Raw genomic sequence first — 22,388 nt, forward strand, 5'->3', positions numbered from 1 at the left:
TTATCCAACGGATGAACGGAAAAGGGTAGAAATTAGTGAACTTTACCTAGATGGAAACCAAACACCAAGGCCTCCAAGAGTGTATTTGTGAATCTAGAGACTCCTTTGTGCATGAACTCAAGGAGTGGCCCTTCGTGTCTTCAAAAAGTTCGAATTTTAACCCAAAAGATAAAAAAACTAGCCTTAGGGACTGTTAGACTGGTGATAAAATGGGCATGCAAGGTGAATCTCCTTGCAAGGTGACTCACTTTTAGACCTCCTTGCAGGGCCTAGGAATCGAAACCTACTCCTAAAATTAATTCATCCCCACCCCAACCCCTCGTTGAGAAGGTGGGGATTTGAACCCCCCACCTCCCCATTTTCATATTGGAATGGTGGCCACTAGAGTAAATCCAGTGGTTTAAAAAAAATCCCTTTTGCTGGATTGAAGAATAATGTGTGATAAATGCTAGGATGTACATGTGAGTTGTGATAGAGAAGTTCCACATCAGAGAATTGATATGGTGTAAAGTAGTTTAATATATCCAAGCTGGCATGTGCTCATTGGCTTAAGTTTTGAGTTAAAATAGGTCCAACTGGATATATTGTCAAACTTAGATTTTGGCGTTCTCTTGGTAATTTCCTCAATCGTGTGCTCATAATAAATTCTATCAAAGCCGACGGTTAATTGATAGCCCACCCGCTACTCCCAATGTATATAAGTTTTTAGTGAATATCTCAAGCCAAGGAAAGAGTCTGGCGACCAATCTAGTTTACAATATGGTGGGCATTGTGGTCATGATTCGGTCTAGAGAAAAAGACTAGGGATGAAGTTAAGTGTTGAAGATTCAACTTGAGATAAGTTGATGTAGAAGGATACCGAGATTAAGGGAAAACAAACCTAACACATGTGATTTGTGTTAAAGAAATCCCACATTGGAGAATTCAGTAATATTAGTCCAACTGAATATGTTAGCGGGCTTAAGCTTAAACTCCCCTCCCTAAATAAAGGTACCAGTTTCCGTTGCACGCTCACAACAATAAAAATCTCCTCAAAATTTTAGTATATTCTGAATAAAGAGCAAATGCATAATAATTTCAGTTTTAAAAATCTCCTCAAAATTTTAGTATATCCCGTTATCAAAGGCCACCCCACACTGAGACATGTTTATCTCCTTTAATCTTTTTGTGTGGATAAGCAAGCATTCATAATAATTTCAGCTTTGAAAAATGTTAGGACAAGTGATTACCAAAATGATGAATGGTAGTTTAGTTCTGCAATCACAATCACTATAGGTAAACCTTGCCAAACCAAATTGGACCTGTTGGTGCAATTTCTTATGACTCTTTATTATCTCCTTTACCAGGGCAAAGCAAGATGCATTCCCTTCAAGCTTGCTCACTGTCTAGACTATTTAAATTTGAGAATCTCAGGATTGAGCAAAAATTTGTTAAGATGACGAATGACATTTTCTCTCTCTATCCTAAATACAAAAGGCGATCTTAGTCGTGCTTATTTGAGCCGGGGTGTTTCCTTTCTTTAGGAAAAGCCAAAATATAACCAAGCATTAAAGGGATGACACGTCACAAATTTTAATTTTGGCATGCCACCTACCAACTAGAAATACATCATGGGATTTTGGCAACCGGATTAAAAGAACTTCCAGGATTTTAACTTCCAGCCCTTATCCAAGGATACCAAAAACTTATCATTTCGAACAATACTGAAAACCTATAGCAAAGAAATTTGACGTGGAACCCTTCCTTCCGCGTCCAATATAGCTTTTGTGCTTTGTGCTGATATTACGGATGCTAGTGAATTAAGTTAAATTGAGTCTCTAACTTGCCCAAAACCCTATATCGATATGATTGATTTTCGGGCGTCAGATTGTAGGACACTAAATTATTTTGGTAATGATTGATTTTTGAGTTATATGTGTTTATGTAGAAATTTAAAAAAAAAATTGTAAATTAATTAAGTTCCAAGCTCCCACATATTTTTTAAATTTTTTACTGAGATACCCTTTCGGAAACTCAACTTGGATTTGGGACTAGGGGTGAGCGGTTGGGACTAGGGGTGAGCGGGTCCAAGGTGGGTAGGGTCTAGACCTGGACCCTGTTCCCTACCCCGTTATAACCGATTCTCCTTTTTGGACCCCTTTTCCTGTTTTTATTGGACCCATGTTCGGCCCACCCTGTTTTTCGGTCCAGAACAGGGGTTGACTCGTTTTATATTGGAACCTGTTTTGCATAAAAATTAACCTTAGAAAAGCAAGGACCCGTCGCCTCCGCTGCTAAGAAAAAGTAATAGCTACTTAAGTGTTAGGCAGACCTTCATAAGCAGATGGTCACGGAAGATGGGAAAGTTGCAGCTTATAATTCTCCAAAGTATACCTTGAAGAATCATCAAACGATATTTTGAATATAACAATCATTGAGAATACCACTAATAGTAATGCACTTTAGTGATACAGGAGAAAAGTTTATTTCGTTAAGCTTATAATGTTTACATCGAACGCCCCTTATATCTCTATTATGTAATTGCAGCACACTGAGAGATCGTTCCTAGAGGAAAAAGATTGTCACAAACTTAACGCAGGAAGCACCAAGCTTGAGTCCCAAAAGCTTCAGCAACACCAGAAGAAGACTGCAGACAAATTGCTCTAAACTCAATTTTCACAAACGAGCACTATTCCCAACTCTAACATAGAAACCTCAAATAAACTGGAAATGACATAAGCCCCTAGCATCAGGCCGACACCCACCAACCAAAACACTTCAAAATCACACCTTTCCGTAATATCACAAAAATACCCACATTCACATAATGAATATCAATCGAATTCCAACCTGAGAAGCGCTCTCGGCGGTTGAGTAAGCCCGAGGGGGAAGGCCAAAGCCCCGCGAAAAGAAGCCGACGACGCCGCGAAGCTTGACGCCTCTGGCAGATACCGAGGCGAGAACATTAGCCGCGGCGTGGGCCATCAACGGGTGAACGGAGTTCCACGAACCGGAAGCGAGCGGGAGCGACCGAGAGTGGAAGAGGGCATAGGCAGCTCGGCGGCGGCGGAGGACCGTTGCAGAGGAGCCGAGGCCGCGTTCATCGTGGCAAAGGCGGTCTTGGTGAGCTTGGAGATGCTTCTCCTCGTGGCCACGGAAGGAACACGAGAGGGTTCTGAACTGGGTATTGAAGGAGGAGGAGAGAGAAGAAGGAGAGGGGATGGCGACTCGGTGGTGATGCTTGGGGAGAGGGGGCAAAGGAGAGGGGATCTGGCGATGGCGCGTCGAAGGAAAACTCTGAGAACAAATTAGGGTTTTGGTCCTGGGCTGCCTTAAAAACCGGTTCTCAAACCGGTTCCCAAACCGTCCCGGTCGATCCGGTTCCGGGTGGGTAATCCCCGGAACCGGTTCCGGACCGGTTCAAACAGGGTCTGAATTTAGGGAACCGGTTCCATACCCTGTTTCAACCGAACCGGTTCCCGACCCTGTTTTCCGGGTGGGCCGAACCGGGAACCGGGTAAACCCGGTCCGGTTGCTCACCCCTATTTGGGACTATAGTTCAGGAGAAACCAGTTTCGAGTTCGAAATGGGGTCAATCTTCTCAAATCTATCTCGTTGCAATCTCTAGCTAAGAGAAATTAGTAGAGATTGCGAGCATTTTATGCTAGCAAGCAATGAATAATTTAACGTAATTCAATATAAAAAATTATTCGTATGATACTGACGCCAAGTCAGCGTAGCAATAGCATAAGAAAAATTATTTTGCAGGGGAAGACTGAAAATTTTTGTAACTACTAGTTTCAAAAGATATTTAAGATAAATCGATGTGCAAATAAATAATGATGTCATATAAATTAGTTTCATCAATGACATAAGATAAGATGAGATGCATTATAGAAAATGTGCATAATCATGATTACATATCACAAATTGTTAATTCTGATAAACTTTAAGCATAATAATGTTGAGAAAAATTCTCTTGCTAATTTTGATGATTAACAAAACTTTCTCTAATTCTAATTAAAGGTTTTTTCAAGTGGAAACTCTGATAAGTCTTTTCAGATGTTACTCGTCAGACTCAGAGAATTAGACTTTAAGTCTTGAAGTATTTCTTATCTTTGATATAAGACAATCCTCGTGCAACAGCCAAAAAATTAGTGAATTTCTTGCTATATTTAAAAGATCTATCTAAGAAGGAAAGAATATCAAATCCAATCTCTTGAGATGGATTTTAGTTGGGTTTTAGGGAATCTTGGATGAATCAATCTACAAAATGCTCTTTCCATGTGAAAGATTCTTCCTAAGGAAACTCTATCTGCTTATGGGCAGTAGAATCAACAAAATACTTCAATCTGCTATCAGATCTTCTTATCAACGTTCAAGTTCAACAAGAAGATTGGTTGAGCAATCCTCTAAGGAAATATCCAATGGTCAACTTGGACACTAAAGATTATATAAGAAGATTGAGATGTTGAAAGAGAATATATAAACTGAAATTTTGAAGTGTATAATTCCTACCATAATTCCTAAGTTTTAAGTGATCTTCCATTATAAGCATTCATCTTTGAGAGCTATACTTTGTAATCTTTAGAGTGTGAGGAATTTGTCTCATGAACCTAAGTATTTATTACTCGGATCTTGTAACGTTTGACAAATTGATCTAGTAAAATCAACCGATTTGATCTAGTGAAATCTAGCCAATCTAGGACGTAGGCTTGTTGAAGCCAAAGCACTATAATCATCTTTATTTTATCCGTCTTAAGAGTTATTTGCACACCGATAAGATTTGACAGTTTTTCAGTTCTGCTTAGAAGTTTTTCTGTTACAAAATTATTTAAATTCTTTTTATTCTACACTATCACCTATTCATCCCTTATAGGTGATTTATCAAGCCCTAACTAATAATATTGCATTAATATGTTTGTTTATTTAATTAAACATAAACTAAGACTAAAATACATTCTAAAAGCTATATAGTGTTGTAAAAGGCCACAACTTCCCTAGGACTGGAAGAGCAAGTTTTCCGGCTCCCAAACAATAGTTACGTGATCATTAGCATACCATTACTCTTCAAAACGTGACAAGACCGTCTTGCTCACTATCTATATCATGATGAGCTTGTAATTAGCGTAGGTGTCACGTGACATGGTGGGAATGTTTTCTTACTTATTGGCTTATTAAGAACTTGGCCGTGTCAACATGTGAAGTGGAATTACTACTACGATAATCCGTCTAAAGGAGGGGAAAGAACTAGAAGTAACAAAGACCACAAGTTCAAATAAAATCTGTTCGAAAATTCCACATGATTCCAAAACAACTAACGAAATGAAAACGAGAACGGCATCCGATTATTCTACGAAAGTGTCATAAGAAACTCCTAGCGCCGTACCAGATCCTTCGTACTCACATATAGTGAATACTCAATACTTCTTCTGGGTCAGGCTTTTGTTGTTATAACCCTTGCCATTGCGCCCGCTGCCCTCGCCGTACGTGACGGTCCGGCGCCTCTCCTGGACCTGGTACTCGGAGTAGCCGCCCTTGTTCCCGACCCTGACTGTGGTCGTCTCCTTGTGCTCGTCCTTGTACCCGACCCTCCCCGTGGACCTCTCCTTGAAGGTGTCGCCGCTGGAGGTGTGCTTGGTCGTCGTGCGCGCGTAGTCCCCGGTCTTCCTGTCCTGATGCCCAGCCCTCGAGGTCCACTCGTAGCTGCTCGCCGAACGCCCTCCGCTGATTGTCAGTTGCTTCGCGGATTCGTTTATCGGCTCTGCCAGCGCGAACCCGGTCATGTGATACACCGGTCCCTCATCCTCTGAGTCTGAACTCATCCTATTATAACCAAAGCTAAGGAAATAAAATTGAGGGAACGGCATTTCTTTTTATCAAGATCAAATTTAGATTTATAGCATGATGAAAAAATTCTAGTTCCCAAGAATTTTCCCACATGTTATCTATTCGACGGCGAACAATAATCCATATTTGATTAAGTAGATTAAATTTTCTATCAACTCAAAATTCACCCATTCTGGTTGCAGATTTTTCAGGTTAAAAGTACTCAATCCGTTAATGGTTGGATTGACTAAATAAAGCAAGATATGAATGATCCAACCAAAACAAGGGGATCCTTGTATCCCGCTACGCCGCTACATTAAAGGTCCGTTTATTCGAAAAAAAAATATTTCTTGAAAATTGTTTTTGAAACTTTCCAGTGTTCGGATGACGAAATACTAATTGTTCAATGGAAAACAAGTTTAGGAGGAGGAAAAAGACTTTTCAAAGGAAAACACTTTTCCTAAAATATGAAAAGAATGAAAACTAGAATGTTTTCTTTGCAAATGATTTCTATGAAAAATAGTTCCTTTTATCATGAAGTTCTTGACCAGACAAATGCATCCTAAAATTGTCACGGGATTAACACCAACAAGCAAGCGCAGCCACACTAGTTCATCATCATCCTCTAAAACAAACATCATAAGTCATCTGTTCAATCAATCACAATGAACGTATGCATAAAGAAGTGACAAAAAATAAAGTGATCATTGCTGTGCTAAAAAATCTCATTAAAAGCTGGGAACTAATGAAACTTACCTGTTCCCACGACTTGCCTCGCAAGAGAAAAGAAAATTGGCTTTAGGGTTTTGAGAGGAAATAGGAACCGCCGTGGCTGTGGAGTGACCATTTTATAGGTGCGAGAGCATGCTTTTATTAGGCCAGAAAGTAGATAGATGAAATGAAAGTCATTTTGAATGAAGAGAAGGAATATTTTCTGAAGATTTTAGAGTTTTCAATTTTGCTGATATTTCGCAGATAACTTTATGTAACTGACAAAATCTGGGAAAATGAGGAAAAGATTCAAAAGGAAGATAGGATGCGATTTCCGATGTTTCCATCCTCGACGTACATACCATTTTTATGTATCACAATTATTTTCACAGCTGTGTGTATCTTCAAAAATGAACGACTTTATTAAGAATTTAAGAAAACTACTAGAAATAAACAGGACTATGCGCACCTCATGCGACGGAATTTTTAGTAGTTTTAATAATTCTTTTTGAGACGTTGTGTAGAGTTCTACATTGCTAGGCTTGATTATTTGTCAACTAAGTTGTCAACACAATTTTTCACCCAAATTGTGAACCCTAAGATTCTCCTATGCTAAGTGTCCATTTGATATATTTATATTGATTATTATCCTAGAGTGCAACAAAACCATCCAAGTAAGATATTCGAATCACCATAGGAAAGTAATTATTAAAAGGTGATCCATTTTTAGAAGGCCCTAGAACACACTAGCCTACACATGCTTAACAATGAAGTATGCTTGATGGAGAAGGAAAGAGTTGGCATCTAAGTTGGCACTTGGTCGGCATATAAGAAGGAAAAAGAAGAGGTTGGACTCTTTCTATAGTTGGCGGCAACAATTTTCCAAGTCGGCAACAAGCAGGAGCTAGGGAACCTCTAGCTGTAACATACAAAGGACAGCTTGCAAGCTGAAATTTTAAAAGTTAAATATGTATTGTTTTCTGTCTAAGGCGGTCAAGAAAGAGGCGGTGTTTCTCTGCCTATAAATAGGACCAGTTGGACGTGTACTCTAAATTGTAGAAAAAACCATAAGGTCTCCTTCCTTTGTAATACCAACTACATAATAGAAGTCTTTCTTTTTTCACCCATATTCCCTTGCCGTAGCAGTCCACTCATATACATATTATTGCTGGTTCCTAGCCATATTTCGCGCGCACACACACATGCACACTTGCACACAAACATGCTTCCGCAAAATTCCAATAGTGGTATCAAAGCTACGTCTTTGGTTGGTATCAAGCGTTTGTCTTAACCACCCATTCCTAAAATTACCCATCCAAATTTCCAACAACTAAATCATGGTCAATGCCACATCATCCTCATTTCCTATTCCTATCTTTGATGGGAATAACTATGATTACCGGAGCATCAAAGTGACCACATTCTTGATGGCCCAAGACTTATGGGACATTGTTGAAAAAGGTTACGACGCTCTGCAAGAAGGTATAAGTGTTCCGAAGGATCAACTACAAACGGATGCAAGGGTACTATATTTATCAAGCACTCTCGAAAACAGTATTTTCGAGAATAATTTGAGTGAAAGCTGCGAAGAAGGCTTGGGAGGCATAACAAGAAGAATTTCAAGGCACTCAACAGGCATGAACTATTCAACTTCAAACTTTGAGAAGAGAATTCAGAATTCTAAGATGAAAAATTATGAGACAATTCAAGAATACTATGAAAGATTGAAAGAACTAGTAAATCATATGAGATCTTATGGAGATGATATCACTAATCAGATCGTTGTTGAAAAAATATTGGTGACACTCACTAGAAAATACAATTCTATGGTCACTACTATAGAATCATCTAAGGATTTAAAAACCCTATTAGTAAGTGAGCTAATTGGCTCTTTAGAAGCATATGAAAAAAGATTGCAAGTGTAGGATGAAGATACAATTGAAAGTGCTTTCAGTCAAAAATGAACATACGGTCTCATAATTCTAAAAGTAGTGGAAGAAGCTCATGGAAAAATAGAAGAGGAGAAACTAACAAAAAGAAAAATATCCACCCTATGGTACTTGCAAGAAAAATAATCATTTGGAGAAGGATTGTTGGTTTAGAAATAAACCACAATGCGGCTCTTGTAAAAGATATGGCCATGTAGAAAAATTTTGTCACTCTAAAATAGATCGAGCGAATTTGTTGAAGAAAAAGGAAAAGAAAAGGAAGAAGAAAATTTAGATAATTTATTCTACACAGGCCAAGTGGAAAAAGATGAGAAGAATGATCCATGGTATATTGATAGTAGGCGTAGCAATCATATGACGGGAGATGAATCTATATTCACCGATATTGATACATCAATGAAAACACAAGTGAAATTGGGCAATGGTGCAATGGTTGATGTGAAAGGAAAGGGGACTATAGTAGTTGAAACCAAGAAAGGCCCATAATATATTCATAAAGTATATCCGGTTCTAGTCTTGCACAAAATCTACTTAGTGTGAGCCAAATGATTTAAAATGGGCATTCTTTATACTTTAAAGAAGATACCTACACCAACTATGATAAATATAAGAATCATGTTATTGCCTCTGAAGAATAAGTATTTTCCTATTCGATGGAAATATGTCAAAATATAGCTATAAAAACTCAACTTGATGATTCATGACTATGTCATTGGAGATTTGGCCACCTCAACTTTTATGGGCTAAAAATTTTCCATCAAAAAAATATGATGAGATTTTCCAACAATCATAGAAATTTCAAATGTTTGTGAAGGCTATCTTCTTGGAAAACAACAAAGGAAGTCCTTTCTGTCTGGAGGTACATGGAGAGCAAAGAAGCCATTGGAACTTATCCATACGGGCATGTGTGGTCCGATGAGGATACCTACAACCAGCCAGAATAAATATTTCATCCTATTCATTGACAGCCAGAATAAATATTCCAAACAAAGATCAAACACATTCTTGCTATTTTCGTGCGATTGTTCATTGAACTCTCCTATTCTGATCAAGCAATAAAGATAAACTACATCCAAATATTTTTCACCATGTCCACGGGCCAGACTCAAGAATATTGTCTTATTGTACTCTTGCAACATATCAGTACATGATCTAAAGATAAACCAATGTGCACTCGTCGATTTCGTGAAGCAGCAGGCTGGAATTCTGCACTTGCCAAGAGTCCTCTTTGGATATGAGTGTTTGCGTGTGCTTAACCCCGTTGAGCCACGTGGATTTCATTTCTATTAAAATCCACTAGGGATTACCGCCCCACATTGGGATCGTTAAAGAAATCAACCGCCAAGTAGTCCATGGAGCACCATAATGATTAGATGTTCAGGAGCATAATTCAACTTCTCTAGGGGCAAAATCATGCCAATCGAGACTATAAAAGGTAGTTCATTTCTCATCCCAACATATGTAAACCATTGCCAAACCCTTTGGGCCTTTACAATTTGCGTTCGTGCGTATTCATTTCTCAAACAAACCCTATCAAAGACCACCCCACACCGAGACATGTTTATCTCTTTTAATCTTTTTTGTGGATAAGCGAGCATTCATAATAATTTCAGTTTTGAAAATTGTTAGGACATGTGATTACCTTTAAAATGATAAATGGTAGTTTAGTTCTGCAATCACAAACACTATAGGTAAACCTTGCTAAACCAAATTGGACTTGTTGGTTCCATTTCTAATGACTCTTTATTATCTCCTTTACCAGGGTAAAGCAAGATGCATTCCCTTGAAGCTTTGCTTACTGTGTAGAATATTTAAATTTGAGAATCTCAAGATTAAGCGAAAATTTCTTAAGATGACGAATGACATTTTCTTTCTTTACCTAAATACAATAGGTGACCTTAGTTGTGTGCCTTATTTGAGCCTGAGTGTTTCCTTTCTTTAGGAAAAGCCAAAATATAACCAAGCATTAAAGGGATGACAAGGCTGCGTTTGATGACGCTCCCAAAAACATATTTCTATTTGTTTTGTTCTTAAGAGTAGAAATAAAACAGAAACGCGTTTGGTAAGTTTTTTGTTCCTAGAAACAAATTTATTCTTGAGAACATATCTATAACAGAAACGTTAAAACCAAAAAAAAAAAAAAAAAAAAAAATCGCTTATTATTCCCATAAACAATTCAAGGAGCAAGTTTTTTTTTCCCTTTATTTTCTTTCTTTTTCTTTTCCTCTCTTCTTAGGTCACCGGCCTTGGCCGACAACCGGCCAAACGAGGCTCGGCGAGGTCGCTGGCCACCAGCGAGGCCCGGGGGAGCCTCACTGGCTAGGTGAGGCCCCCCAAGCCTCGTTGTGGCTAGGCGAGGCCAGACCTTGCCCCCTCGCCCAAGTCTGGCGAGACTGAGCCTTGCCTCGCCACTATGACTAGGTGATGCCAACCCAACCACTGCGAAGTCGGTGTCACTTTGAGGCTTGACCTCACTTAGATCTAAGTGAGGACGAGCCTCGGCCTCGCAAAATCTAGGCGACGTCGCTATCTTACCAAGCATTAAAACGGATGACAAGTCGTGAATTTTAATTTTGGCATGCTAATAAATTTATTATTATACAAACCAACAAGAAATACAAAAATTATTTCCCATAACAGAAATAAAAAAAAATGGATTTTGGGAAACTTAACCGGAATAAAATACATAATGGGATTTTGGCAACCGGAATAAAATAATTTCCAAGATTAACTTCCAGCCCTTATCCAAGGATACCAAAAACTTACCAATTAGAACAATATTGAAAACCTATAGCAAAGAAATTTGACGTGGACCCCGTCCTTCCTCGTCCATTATAGCTTTTGTTCTTTATGTTGATATTACGAATGCTAATGAATTGTGTTAATTTGAGTCTCTAACTTGCCCAAAACCCTATTTTGATGCTAATGGTTTTCGGGTGTTGATAGCAGGGTACTAAATTATTTTGGTAATAATTGATTTTTGAGTTGATATATGTATTTATCCAGATTTTTAAAAAAAATGTAATTTTATTAAGTTCCAAGTACCCACTTTTATTTTTTACTGAGATACCCTTTCAGAAACTCAACTTGAATATGGGACTGTAATTCAGAAGAAACCAGTTTCGAGTTCGAAATAGGATCAGTCCTCTCAAATCTACCTCATTACAATCTCTAACTAAAAGAAATTAGTAGAGATTGCCAGCATTTTATGCTAGCGGGCAATGAATAATTTAGTGACATAAGATGAGATGCATCATAGAAAATATCCTTAATCATAATTACATCACAAATTGTTAATTCTGATAAACTTTTTAAGTACATATATTGCATCAATATGTTTGTTTAATTAAGCAAAACTAAGACTAAAACGCATTCTAAAAGTTACAGTGTTGCAAAAGGCCACAACTTCCCTAGGACTGGAAGAGCAAGCCATCCGGTTCCCAAACAATAGTTACGTGATCAATAGCATACCACCACTCTGCAAAACATGACAAAACCGTCTTGCTCGCTCTCTCACGTTGAGCTTGTAACTAGCGTCACATGACATGGTGGGACTACTTTCTTATTGGAGAACTCGGCCGTGTCAACATGTGAGGTGGAATCCTAGTTACTACTAGGATATAATCTGTCTAAAAGGAGGGGAAAGAACTATAAGTAATAAAGAGCGTAAGTTCATATAAAATCTGGCTCCAAAATTCAACATGAACCAGCCATTCCAAAACAACTCACGAAATGAAAACGAGAACAGCATCCGATTATTCTATGAAAATGTCATAAGAAACTCCTAGCTCGGTGCCAGATCCATCGTACTTACTCAGATACAGTGAATACTCAATACTTCTTTTGGGTCAGGCTGTTGCTGTTATAACCCTTGCCATTGCGCCCGCTGCCCTCGCCGTACGTGACGGTCCGGAGCCTCTCTGGACCTGGTACTCAGAGTAGCCACCCTTGTTCCCGACCCTGATGGTGGTCGTCTCCTTGTGCTCGTCCTTGTATCCGACCCTCCCTGTGGACCTCTCCTTGAAGGTGTCCCCGCTGGAGAAGGTCTGCTTGGTCGTCGCACGGGCGTAGTCCCCGGTCTGCTTGTCCTGATGCCCGGCCCTCGAGCTCCACTCGTAGCTGCTCGCCGAACGCCCTCCCCTCACCCCCACTTGCTTCGGGGATTCGACTACAGGCTGCACCAGCTCAAACCCGGTCATGTAATGCACCGGTACATCATTGCCTGATCCCTCTGCGTCTGAACTCATCCTATAATTACCAAAGCTTAGAAAATTAAATTGATCGAAAGACATTTCCTTTTATCAAAAATCAAATTTATAGCATGATAAAAATTCCAGTAACCACGAATTTTTCTACACGTCACCTATTTAAAAGGGAATAATAATCCATATCATCAACTCCAAATACACCCATTCTGGATGCAGATTTTTCAGGTTAAAAGGACTTGATCCTCATATGAATGATTCAACTAAAACAAGAGGCTCTCCATCTCCCACTGCATTAATGTGTTTGTTTGAAAGAAAATTGTTTTCGAAAAATTATTTTCTGACATTCCGGTGTTTTGATGATAAAAAATAATCGATCTATGAAAAAGTTTTCCATGGATTGAAAATAATAAGCTTTTCCAATATTCTAGTAAGAATGACAACACTATCCTAAATTACCAAACCATTTTCCTTAAAAATGATTTTCATGAAAAATACTTTCCTTTATCATTAAATTCTTAATAAGAGAAGCACGCCCTAAGATTGAGTCACAAAAATCGAGTCACAGGATTGAGAAGTAAAACACAGCGACACCATTTCTTCATCCTCCTCTGAAAACATACATCATAAGTTATCTATTCAATCAATCGCAATGAATGTATACATAAAGAAGTTAAAATAAAAAAAAATAAAAAAATTGATCATTGTCGTGACTAAAAAATCTCAGAAGAGGCTGGGAATTAATGAAACTTTACCTGTTCATGCGACTTGCCTCGCAAGAGAAAAGAACATTTAGCTTTAGGGTTTTGAGAGCAAATAGGAAGCGCCGTGGAGTGATCATTATATAAGTGCGTGATCATGCTTTTATTAGGTCAGAAAGTGGGTAGATGAAAGGAAAGTCATTTTGAATGGAGAGGAATATTTTCTGAAGATTCTAGAGTTTTCAATTTCACTAATATTTGGCACAAAACCTTGGAAAATGAGGAAAAGATTCAAAACGGAGATAGGGTGAGATTCGCGATGCTTTCACCCTCGACATGCATGCCATTTTTATGTATCACAAATATTTTCACAGCTATGTGGATCTTGGAAAATGAGCAACTTTATTAAGAATTTAAAAAAACTACAAGAACCAAACCCAAACGACTACACGCACCTCGTGCAAGGGAATTTTGAATAGTTTTATTAATAATTCTTTTTGAGAAGTCGGGTGAGTTCTTCGTCACCTAATTAATGCGAGGCTAACCTTCGGTTTTTCTCTATGGTAAAACCTCTAACTGCATGGTTACTCGCTACAGACTTGGTTATTTGACAACTAAGATGCTCACAAATTATGAATAAGTGTCTGCAATATTTATTACGATCTTGAAATGTAACTTAACCATCCAACTAAGATAAGCGAATCACAACACGGAAGTAACATAAATGAATAACAACCAACACGTCAAAAATAATAATAAAAGGCGGATAAAAGGTAAAGTGCACAGATAACCCGATATGATGTCGGGGATAGAATACCGCATGGCTTTATTATTAAGCCTCGGGACAAGATTACCGTGACCTACATCCAACAGTAAATCTAAGCTAACTCCTAAACTATACCATTTAGAGATAAACAGCTAAATGAAACTCAAAGAAAATACATCCATCGAGCTTAATCTCTAAATAACATCTAATCAAAGCAAAGCTACTTTTTTTATAATTTTCTTTTCTTCCATTTTTATTATTTTTCACTTAAAGGCATGCAAGACTTAAATCTTAAATCTAACTGTACTAAATGCCCTAAACTAATCTGTGACCAGCAAGCACCCATTGTAGTTTCACACTATGAACTAAACTTCTAGTACACTCGACTCCTACCGTCGTCTTCCCCAATCCTTGTTCTTTTCATTCCCCACTTTTCGCTTATACAGAGACAAGAAGAGAAACACCATACAGCAGTTCAGGTTGCTTGAGAATGACAAAAATTATCGCAGCAGCACTAGGACGACGATAGTATCATCCTCGTGACTGAAAAATGAGATATTGATGTACCCAAACGGGAGCAGCTAGATTGGAGAAAACCAAAGGGGGGGAAACGACGGGAGACTACCCAAGATGGCAGTAACAAGAGAAGACGAGATAACACAATCAATCTAATCGGGCGCTAATGAGGAGTTGGCCAAGCACTTTAACAAGGTCCAAAGAAGGGCATCAGAACTAACAAAACAGGGCACAAGTCCTAACCTTGATTGGGTGAGAATGAAGATGGATGAACTCGCGACTTCTTCACTTTCAAGCCCCCACCTCCTCTAGATTTTCTCTTTTTTCGTTTCAAAGGTCACCTTCCTTTTCTTGACGCTAACCTCTCCCCTCTTTTTAAAGTGTCAGGGCCCTCCGTTTCTTACCCGCGTAAAATCCACCGCACCCCCTTTTTTTGGCCTGTCATTTCTTTAATCGCTGCAGGTCCTTTTTTTGTCTTGTCCCATCAAAACGGCCCTTGGATAGTCAATAAGGTAGCTGCATTGCCTCTCTGCAAGCGTGTTTCTAGCTCACGACTGCTGTCAATCAGTCCACTTTCCTTGCCCGTGTGTGCGCCTGCAGCAGTAGCAGTTCAGCTTTCTCCTCGGGACTGAGAGAGTAGCGATTTTTTACTCAAATAGCAACAGGTCCTCTCGGGTCTTGTCAACTATAAATGCTGCCATGATACACAGCCATGTGTCATTTGCTTACACTTTCTTTTTAGAAATTACAGCCTGTTTCAGCCCCATCCGCAGGCCGTTCCTGCTGGAGCTCAACGAACGCTTGGCGCCAGTTTCGTTCATTTCGAGTTCTGTTTAGGTCAATTTCTAGCCTAATTTGGACTAGAGAATGGCCGGTTCTACGATGCTTGGGGTGTGCAAGAACGTGGGAGTGGGCGTTTAGGGGCGTGAATCGGTGGGGAAGTAAAAGTGAGCACCTATCGTGCAGTCACGCGTAAACGGAGAACATGTATTGTTGGTTTGTCCGATTGAGCTGAAAATTTTGAGGGGAGTGAGTTGACATGCGGATGTAGGCTGTGTAAAAATTTAGCACCAAAGGGATATTAAAAAGTCCACTTTTGGAGACAATACATCACCATTTTTGCACACGCGGGTCAGTCGACACCGGCTTGGAAAAAGGCAAAGCTGGGAAGTCACGCTTGGAACTAGTGCACGGGCCATATATCATTGAAAAATGCGATCGAAGACGCTCGTCGTGACACTTAGTTTGCAATTTTTCGGATTCATTTGGGCCTTCAATCAGTCAGGTAAAGACAGGTCAAAATTGCTGGAAAGGATGTAGAGACCAAGCGTGAATTGGGGCAGTCGAGGCACTATGGAGTTGCCACTGGTCAAAATTTTAGCCATCGGACTCGAGATTTTAATAGTACGATGTCCCAAGCTTAAAAGTATAAAAGAAACACGGTGAGAAAAATGGACTCGGGATGATTTATTGGGAACATTTTCGATCGAGAGTCGAATTGTAGACGTTTCCGATTACTAATCTTCACAACACATGGTGATGGCCTACAAAAATTGAACCATAACTATTCGTGGACTATCATGGTCATAGTATACTCCGTGCAAAAGGGGCATGGAGAGAAGAAGGAATGTGGGATCATTTAAACTAATTGTTTTTTTCACAAGGATCATCTCCTCCCGTTACCAGCGAACTTGATTTCTGAAATGATTTTCTTGGAAGATGCATGATGAACTTGTTGGCGAAATTCAAGTATTAATGATTGCCCCTCCTTAAAAGGGAGCTCAAAGAAATTCCTTTCAAAGACAAGCGGGACACTCGAACTTTGCCAACAGATTGCGCGATGAAATGAGAATGCAAACTTGAGGACAGAAGCTACTAGGGACATATCTATAATCACTTATCTCAGGCCTTGGCTCTGCTTGGGGACGTTTGTCGGCCTCTCTCCTCTTCTCTCTCAGACTTTTAATCTTATATAATCTTATATATATATATAATTTTTTAATTTTTTTTTTTGAAATTTTCAATTTTTTTCTTGTTTATTTTTTTTTTTTTAAACAAGAAAAAGAAAATGTCCCGCGCTTTGAAAGCTCGCCAAGTCGAAATGCTCGTGCTGAAAAAAGCTCACCAACCAATGAAAGTTCCAAGGCCGCATTTGCAAACTTGATGCAAGAAGGCATTACGGGCTACAAGAGTTTGTCGTATGAATATGCTACAGGTTATAAAAGCTCATTGTGTTGGAAGAGTACTTCGAGGCTACAGGTCGTGATCACTTGCTAGGGGTGAGACTCGGCTACAACATGCGCCCAATGTCTTACCATAGAAATTATCGATGAACGGTTTGTTAACATTAGCCAAATTAGGGAAAAATATCAAAAAATCCTAAACTTTAGTCTTTAACATTTTGATTTGATGTCAATTCAGTTATTCTGATTAATTTTTACCGGATTTTGCTAAAATGGCACGATTAAAGCTGATATGGAGAATTTTTAATTTTATATATATATATATATATATATATATATATATATATATATTTTTAACTTCTCCTCTTCCTTCCTCCTGTCCACGAGCGAGACTCAAGCCCTTACTAGAGGCTGCGAGGTCTTGTTGCAAGGGCTTGAGCCGTCCCTAGTGGCCGGGTGAGGGCGAGCCTCACCAGTCTAGAGCAAGGCCACCCTCTTAGCCTAGGCGGCCTCAAGTTAGACTTGCCAAAGGCTAGCGAGGTCGGGCCTCATCCATGGTTGGCAAGGCTCAACCCTCATCTGCCTAGCCCGAGGGCAAGCCTCGTGGCCTCCAACAAGGGCTCAAGCCTCACCCTCACCGACCATCGCATCTAGAAGGAGGAGAAGAAGGAAGAAAAAGAAATAGAAAAAGAAAAAGTAAATAATAAAAGCTTAAAAAGTACTAAAATATCACTAAAAGTTGTTTACATCAGTATCAGTTGTGCCACGTCAGCTAACTAGCATTCATATTAGCAAAATCCAGTCGAAATGACTGAATTGACGTATATTCAAAAGATTCAAGACTAAATTAGCACCAAATTAAAATGTTTATAAATAAATTGACACCAATAAAATATTTACGACTAGATTGCCACCACTGCAAAAAGGCAGAGAACTTTTTCGACAGTTTTCTCAGCTGAGTTACTTCAAAAAGTTTCAACGGAAGAGCTCTTCATTTAATGAGCGGAAGGAGCTAATCACCAAATCCGGCAAACTGAAGCAACCCAATTCAAGTAACGAGCTCGCTTTCCATGTTCAGGATCGGAATTTCAGAAAAAAAAAAATCTTTGTCTCTATGATTGTATCACCACGAACAGAGAGAAACGCGCTGATGATCCATTACTCCAAAAGGCAAGGGTAATCAACAAGAGAGATCAAATAACAAACGCCTCGGTTCTCCGAGTTCATATAGGCTCTCCTTGAATCCGACTCTCCCCTTGGACCTCTCCTTGATTGTATCGCCACTGGCGAACGTATGCTTCACAGTCGCGCGCGCATAGTCCCCTGTTTGCTTATCCTGATGCCTGGTCCTCAAACTCCATTCATAGCTAGTCACGGGATGTCGCCCTCTATTGACTCCCGATTGCTTCCCAATGCTTCCAGTCATAGTTTGTTGCGGTCCATCCTGGCCCGGATTCACAATCACGTTTCCTGGCATCCCATAGCCCCCGACTTGATGTCCTGGTTGATCATCCAATTCCACCGACTCCGTTCCTGTCAATGTGGAAGCTAGAAATAAGAACAGCGACACAGGAAAACTTCAATTCAAGCAGACACATAGCAAGCGAAAATTCAGTGCTGCTCCCAATGACAACAGCAAACATAGTAGATCTGCACTCACCTTCATTTTCAACATGAAACCCCTCATCATCATCCTGCTCTTCATGGTTGTCTTACCTGCCGGTCCCTTCACAGGATTCACTAATATTGTCCTCATCACTGAACTCTTGCTGCGCTGAGTGATCATCTACATAATAGCCACCACCGTCTTCCTCTCCCCAAACACCATCCGAATAGTAATCACCGTCATCTGAACTATATCCAGCCATCAATGATGTCTACAAGACAAATAGCTGCTCAAGGAGAAAGCGGCATGTGAATCCACAACTATAGAATGCTACATGTGTCAGTAACATCATTCGAGATAATAGTCGAGACCAAGGAGACAATCCGAAATTTCCCACATTACGTTTATATTGGACTTTACCACGGGCAACTTAGACAGATAGTGCTTCGAAACAGAATTGAAAAGGCAAAGCAACAATATGTCCTCAAAATTTCAACACTTAATTCATCCCTGGTTCTTCCTACAGTCTAAACTGAGCGAAAGTTCTGCATAATATATAATTCGGAACTTCAGAGCATTTGAACCCGAACTTCATACATCTCCACGAGCTTCTAGACCGTGAATTTTGGAAGACTATTGTGTTTAACCACATTTCAATTCCTTAATTCAAAGAATGTATACCCTCCAGCTGAAGTAAAAGGCTTCTAAGTTCACACTCACGCGGCAAGGGCTATTGAAACATTCTTTATAAAACACAAAATGAAGAAATAACTAAAGATTATCGCTACACCGTCTCCATCACATCTTTCGATACACAAAACCAAATGTAAGAGCAACAATTCCTGGTACAACAGGATCAGACTAACATAGGCAAATTGCACCTACTTAGAAAACAGGGCAAATTGAGGGATTAAAGTGGTATCCTGTTTCGAAAGAAATCGCAGTAGTACGGTATAATTGGACATAGAATTTGCACATTTCACCTACTTTTCGAAGGCACGGAAACGCAACTTTTAATTTGATTCGCTCAACGTTCACCTCCCAATGCCTTCTTCAATGTTGAAAAATATTCCTCTACGATGTTTTCTTATGTCATAGATAATTAGGATATTTCCTCAAATTTTTCATATCTCTCAAGATTATGCATATATTATTGGGATTTTATGGAACATGTGTAGGCTAAATAAATATAAACGCAGTGGAAGCAAAGATAAAATTCTATTGTACATGTATCTCCAAAGGCATTATTCGAGTGTTTTAATCAAAAATCATAATATCAAAGGGGTTATACGGATTACCTCTCAAACAACTAGATTCAAATGTTTTTCAGTTCGAGCTCCACAAATGTTGAGCCTCTAGTTCAGACACACCATCAACGCACCTCGAACGAAAAAAAACTCACCACTGTTATTGTGCTAGCAAGTTCTCTCTCTCTCTCTCTCTCTCTCTTCTCTCTCTCTCTTTCTCTCTTTTTCTTACTTAACCCACTCACCTTCTCTCTACTCTATATATAATGTCCCAGGTGACTTTCTCTCTACTCTATATATATATAACGTCCTGGTGAAGTTATCATCTAACTTCCTCTAGAAGCTAGTCTAGGGCAATATTCACTTACTTTTCTCGCACCTAGCTCTAGGAATCAGCAACCAAAACAGCAAGGTTCCTTGGCCAGTCTTTCCATTGAAGAGCTTAGATGTTCTGAGCAAGATGCCGCTTTGGAAAAGAAGGTTAACATGTCGGAGGCTTCTTTAGGACAATGAGAAAATCCACTGGAATCGGAGCTCATAAAGCATCTCTTTCTAGCACGGAAAGGGGGTGAAAAGCAATTAAAATAACCAAGAGTCTCGTGGGGACTCCTTCCTTTTTTAAGGTAAAAAAAAGTGAGAGGAAAGCGTCCTTCCTTCTCAATGCTTGGGCATCAATCCAATGCATTCTTTTTTATATTCTACCCGCTTGCTTTGCATAGGCTCCACAAGCTTCGGCGTGGTATTAGACCAAGCCAATCTCGACCAAAAAAAAAAAGTCGAAGCAACTACAATTTCTCTCATGAAATTTCTACTCAGCTTGAAAAGATGCCTCAAGCTGACAAGAGCTCTTCATCATGTTCAAGAATTTCGAAAGAAGAGTTGAGAGTAATTGACCTCTCCCTCACAGCACACATGCTATATGTCTGGTGTCGACACCTAGGAGACTTTTTCTATTCCCTTCAAGTTGCTGTCCAACTTTATTATGCGTGTCCTAATTATGCAAGTGTATATATGAAAAAACCTTAAAAAGAAAAAGTAATATAAGAACAATACGGAAGCAAGGGCTTGATTTCTTTTTATTTATGTTTCCAATTGAGATGAGATGATTCTTTAAATCAAATCCATTGCCAGACATCAAAGGATGACTGAAAATGGATACGAAAATCTTTACAATTTGTTTGTTCCTGAAAAGGTTCTATCCACCAGAGGGCGCAGAGATTCAAGAATTTTAATTTGTTTTATGATTCGTGTATGTCAAACTTAGCTTCGTTCTCCTGGAAGGATATAGATGTGCATTTCTAGCCATTATATGATGAGTTAAGGGTTCTTTGGGGGCAGGAATGCGCAACTTATGATCAGGTTGAAGAACTCACTTTTGAAATGCACACCGTGCATATTGGGACAGTTTACAATTTTCCCTTATGTCTATGTGGTCGTTGACACCTGAATTTCGTCAGTAAGTTAATCATGCATTTTCCGAAAATTCATTTTAAAATTCTAGTTTGTTGGTAACGATGGGAATTGACCCATATGAAAAACAAAGTCAATTTATATATGACATTGCATTCTTTGTTATCGCTGTCTTCCTTTTGCACGTATAACAAATAAATATGATAGTTCATTAATAGCTAGGGATCACTTCGGGTGGGCCATCCGTGCATCTCGTGAGGACGAGCGATCCAATTAGGCACAGTTTGACCCCTAGTCGAAAACATTTGTATTATGTCATCGTATGTCTTTTTTTTTTTTCACTGTGTTTCTTCTACACTTCTAAGCAAGGGACGTTGTAATATTAGAATCTCAGGTCCGACGGCTAAAACTTCGGTGAACGGCAACCCTAGAGAGCCTTGACCGCCCCGACCCTCGATTCGACTCAATCTTCTCTACGGCAAATTTGACACGTCTTTCCCTGATTGATTGAAGGCCCAAATGAACCCAAAAAATTGCAAACCAAGTGACACAACGAGCTTCGATAAAAAAAAAAAAAAAAAAAAATTTAAAAAAAAAGTGGCACAACGAGCACCCTCAAGTGTATTTTTCAACGATATAAGGCCCTTCCGCTAGCTCTAAGCATAACTTCCTAGGTTTTCCTTTTTCCGAGCTGGTGCCCTGGATGAAAACTAGTGATGTATGTGGGCTCTGAAAGTGGACTTCCCCATATCCGCGTGGCGCGAAATTTTAACACAAGTTAGGATGATATGTTAACTCCTACTAAAAAAGTTTCAACTCAATCGGACGAACAATGAGCGTGAAGTCGCCGTTTTCGCTCGATTGTGCATTATGCCCCTATCAGACCCGAGATGCACATTTTCCATTTTCACCACTCTAATTACCCGCTTAATCCCACCCTTTTTGCACATCATTAAGAACTTACGAATCAGCCATATCCAATCCTAAATGAACTAGTAGACTTGAGTTGAAAGTGGCCCAATTAGAGAAGGGACGAGTGATTCCAGGTTATATATAGGTTCAATCTAAAATCTAAAACCTATGCATTAGAATAGAGTTTTTATTTTTTGGAACCTATAACCTATCATACATACTCTAAAATCTAGAACCTACCATTTTATAGATTCTAAATTCGATTCCGAGTTTTATTCAAGTTCCATTTGTATTATTAAGTTAAGGGAAAAAGCCATAAAAATTCTGAACTTTACCTAAAGTGACACATTTACCCAAAAAAAAATTTGTGACGT

The 22,388-nt window shown here is 39.2% G+C and overlaps 1 protein-coding gene and 1 long non-coding RNA gene across 5 annotated transcripts; both read right to left on the bottom strand.

Moving 5' to 3' along the window:
• Positions 1-12,160: 12,160 nt before the first annotated feature.
• Positions 12,161-14,991, bottom strand: LOC104437362. Of its 2 annotated transcripts, none has more exons than XM_010050306.3 (2): positions 14,900-14,991; positions 12,161-12,716 (listed from the first exon to the last, which is right to left on the bottom strand). In XM_010050306.3, exon 2 carries the CDS (start codon positions 12,713-12,715, stop codon positions 12,317-12,319), a length of 399 nt encoding a protein of 132 aa, XP_010048608.2. In that variant the 5' UTR covers position 12,716; positions 14,900-14,991; the 3' UTR covers positions 12,161-12,316. The 2 variants fall into 2 exon arrangements, with proteins under 2 accessions (XP_010048608.2, XP_010048607.2); XM_010050305.3 differs by lacking the exon at positions 14,900-14,991 and adding an exon at positions 13,429-13,473.
• A 2,913-nt stretch (positions 14,992-17,904) lies between these two features.
• LOC108958382 lies at positions 17,905-19,900 on the bottom strand. 3 transcript variants are annotated; one of them, XR_005550041.1, is made up of 3 exons: positions 19,744-19,900; positions 18,500-18,716; positions 17,905-18,372 (listed from the first exon to the last, which is right to left on the bottom strand). It is a non-coding gene; the product is annotated as an uncharacterized LOC108958382 (long non-coding RNA). The 3 variants fall into 3 exon arrangements; XR_005550040.1 differs by having other exon boundaries at positions 18,500-18,731; XR_005550042.1 differs by having other exon boundaries at positions 18,500-18,765.
• Positions 19,901-22,388: the final 2,488 nt, after the last annotated feature.

The sequence above is a fragment of the Eucalyptus grandis genome, chromosome 3, assembly GCF_016545825.1.
Source record: "Eucalyptus grandis isolate ANBG69807.140 chromosome 3, ASM1654582v1, whole genome shotgun sequence".
Classification (NCBI taxonomy): Eukaryota; Viridiplantae; Streptophyta; class Magnoliopsida; order Myrtales; family Myrtaceae; genus Eucalyptus; species Eucalyptus grandis.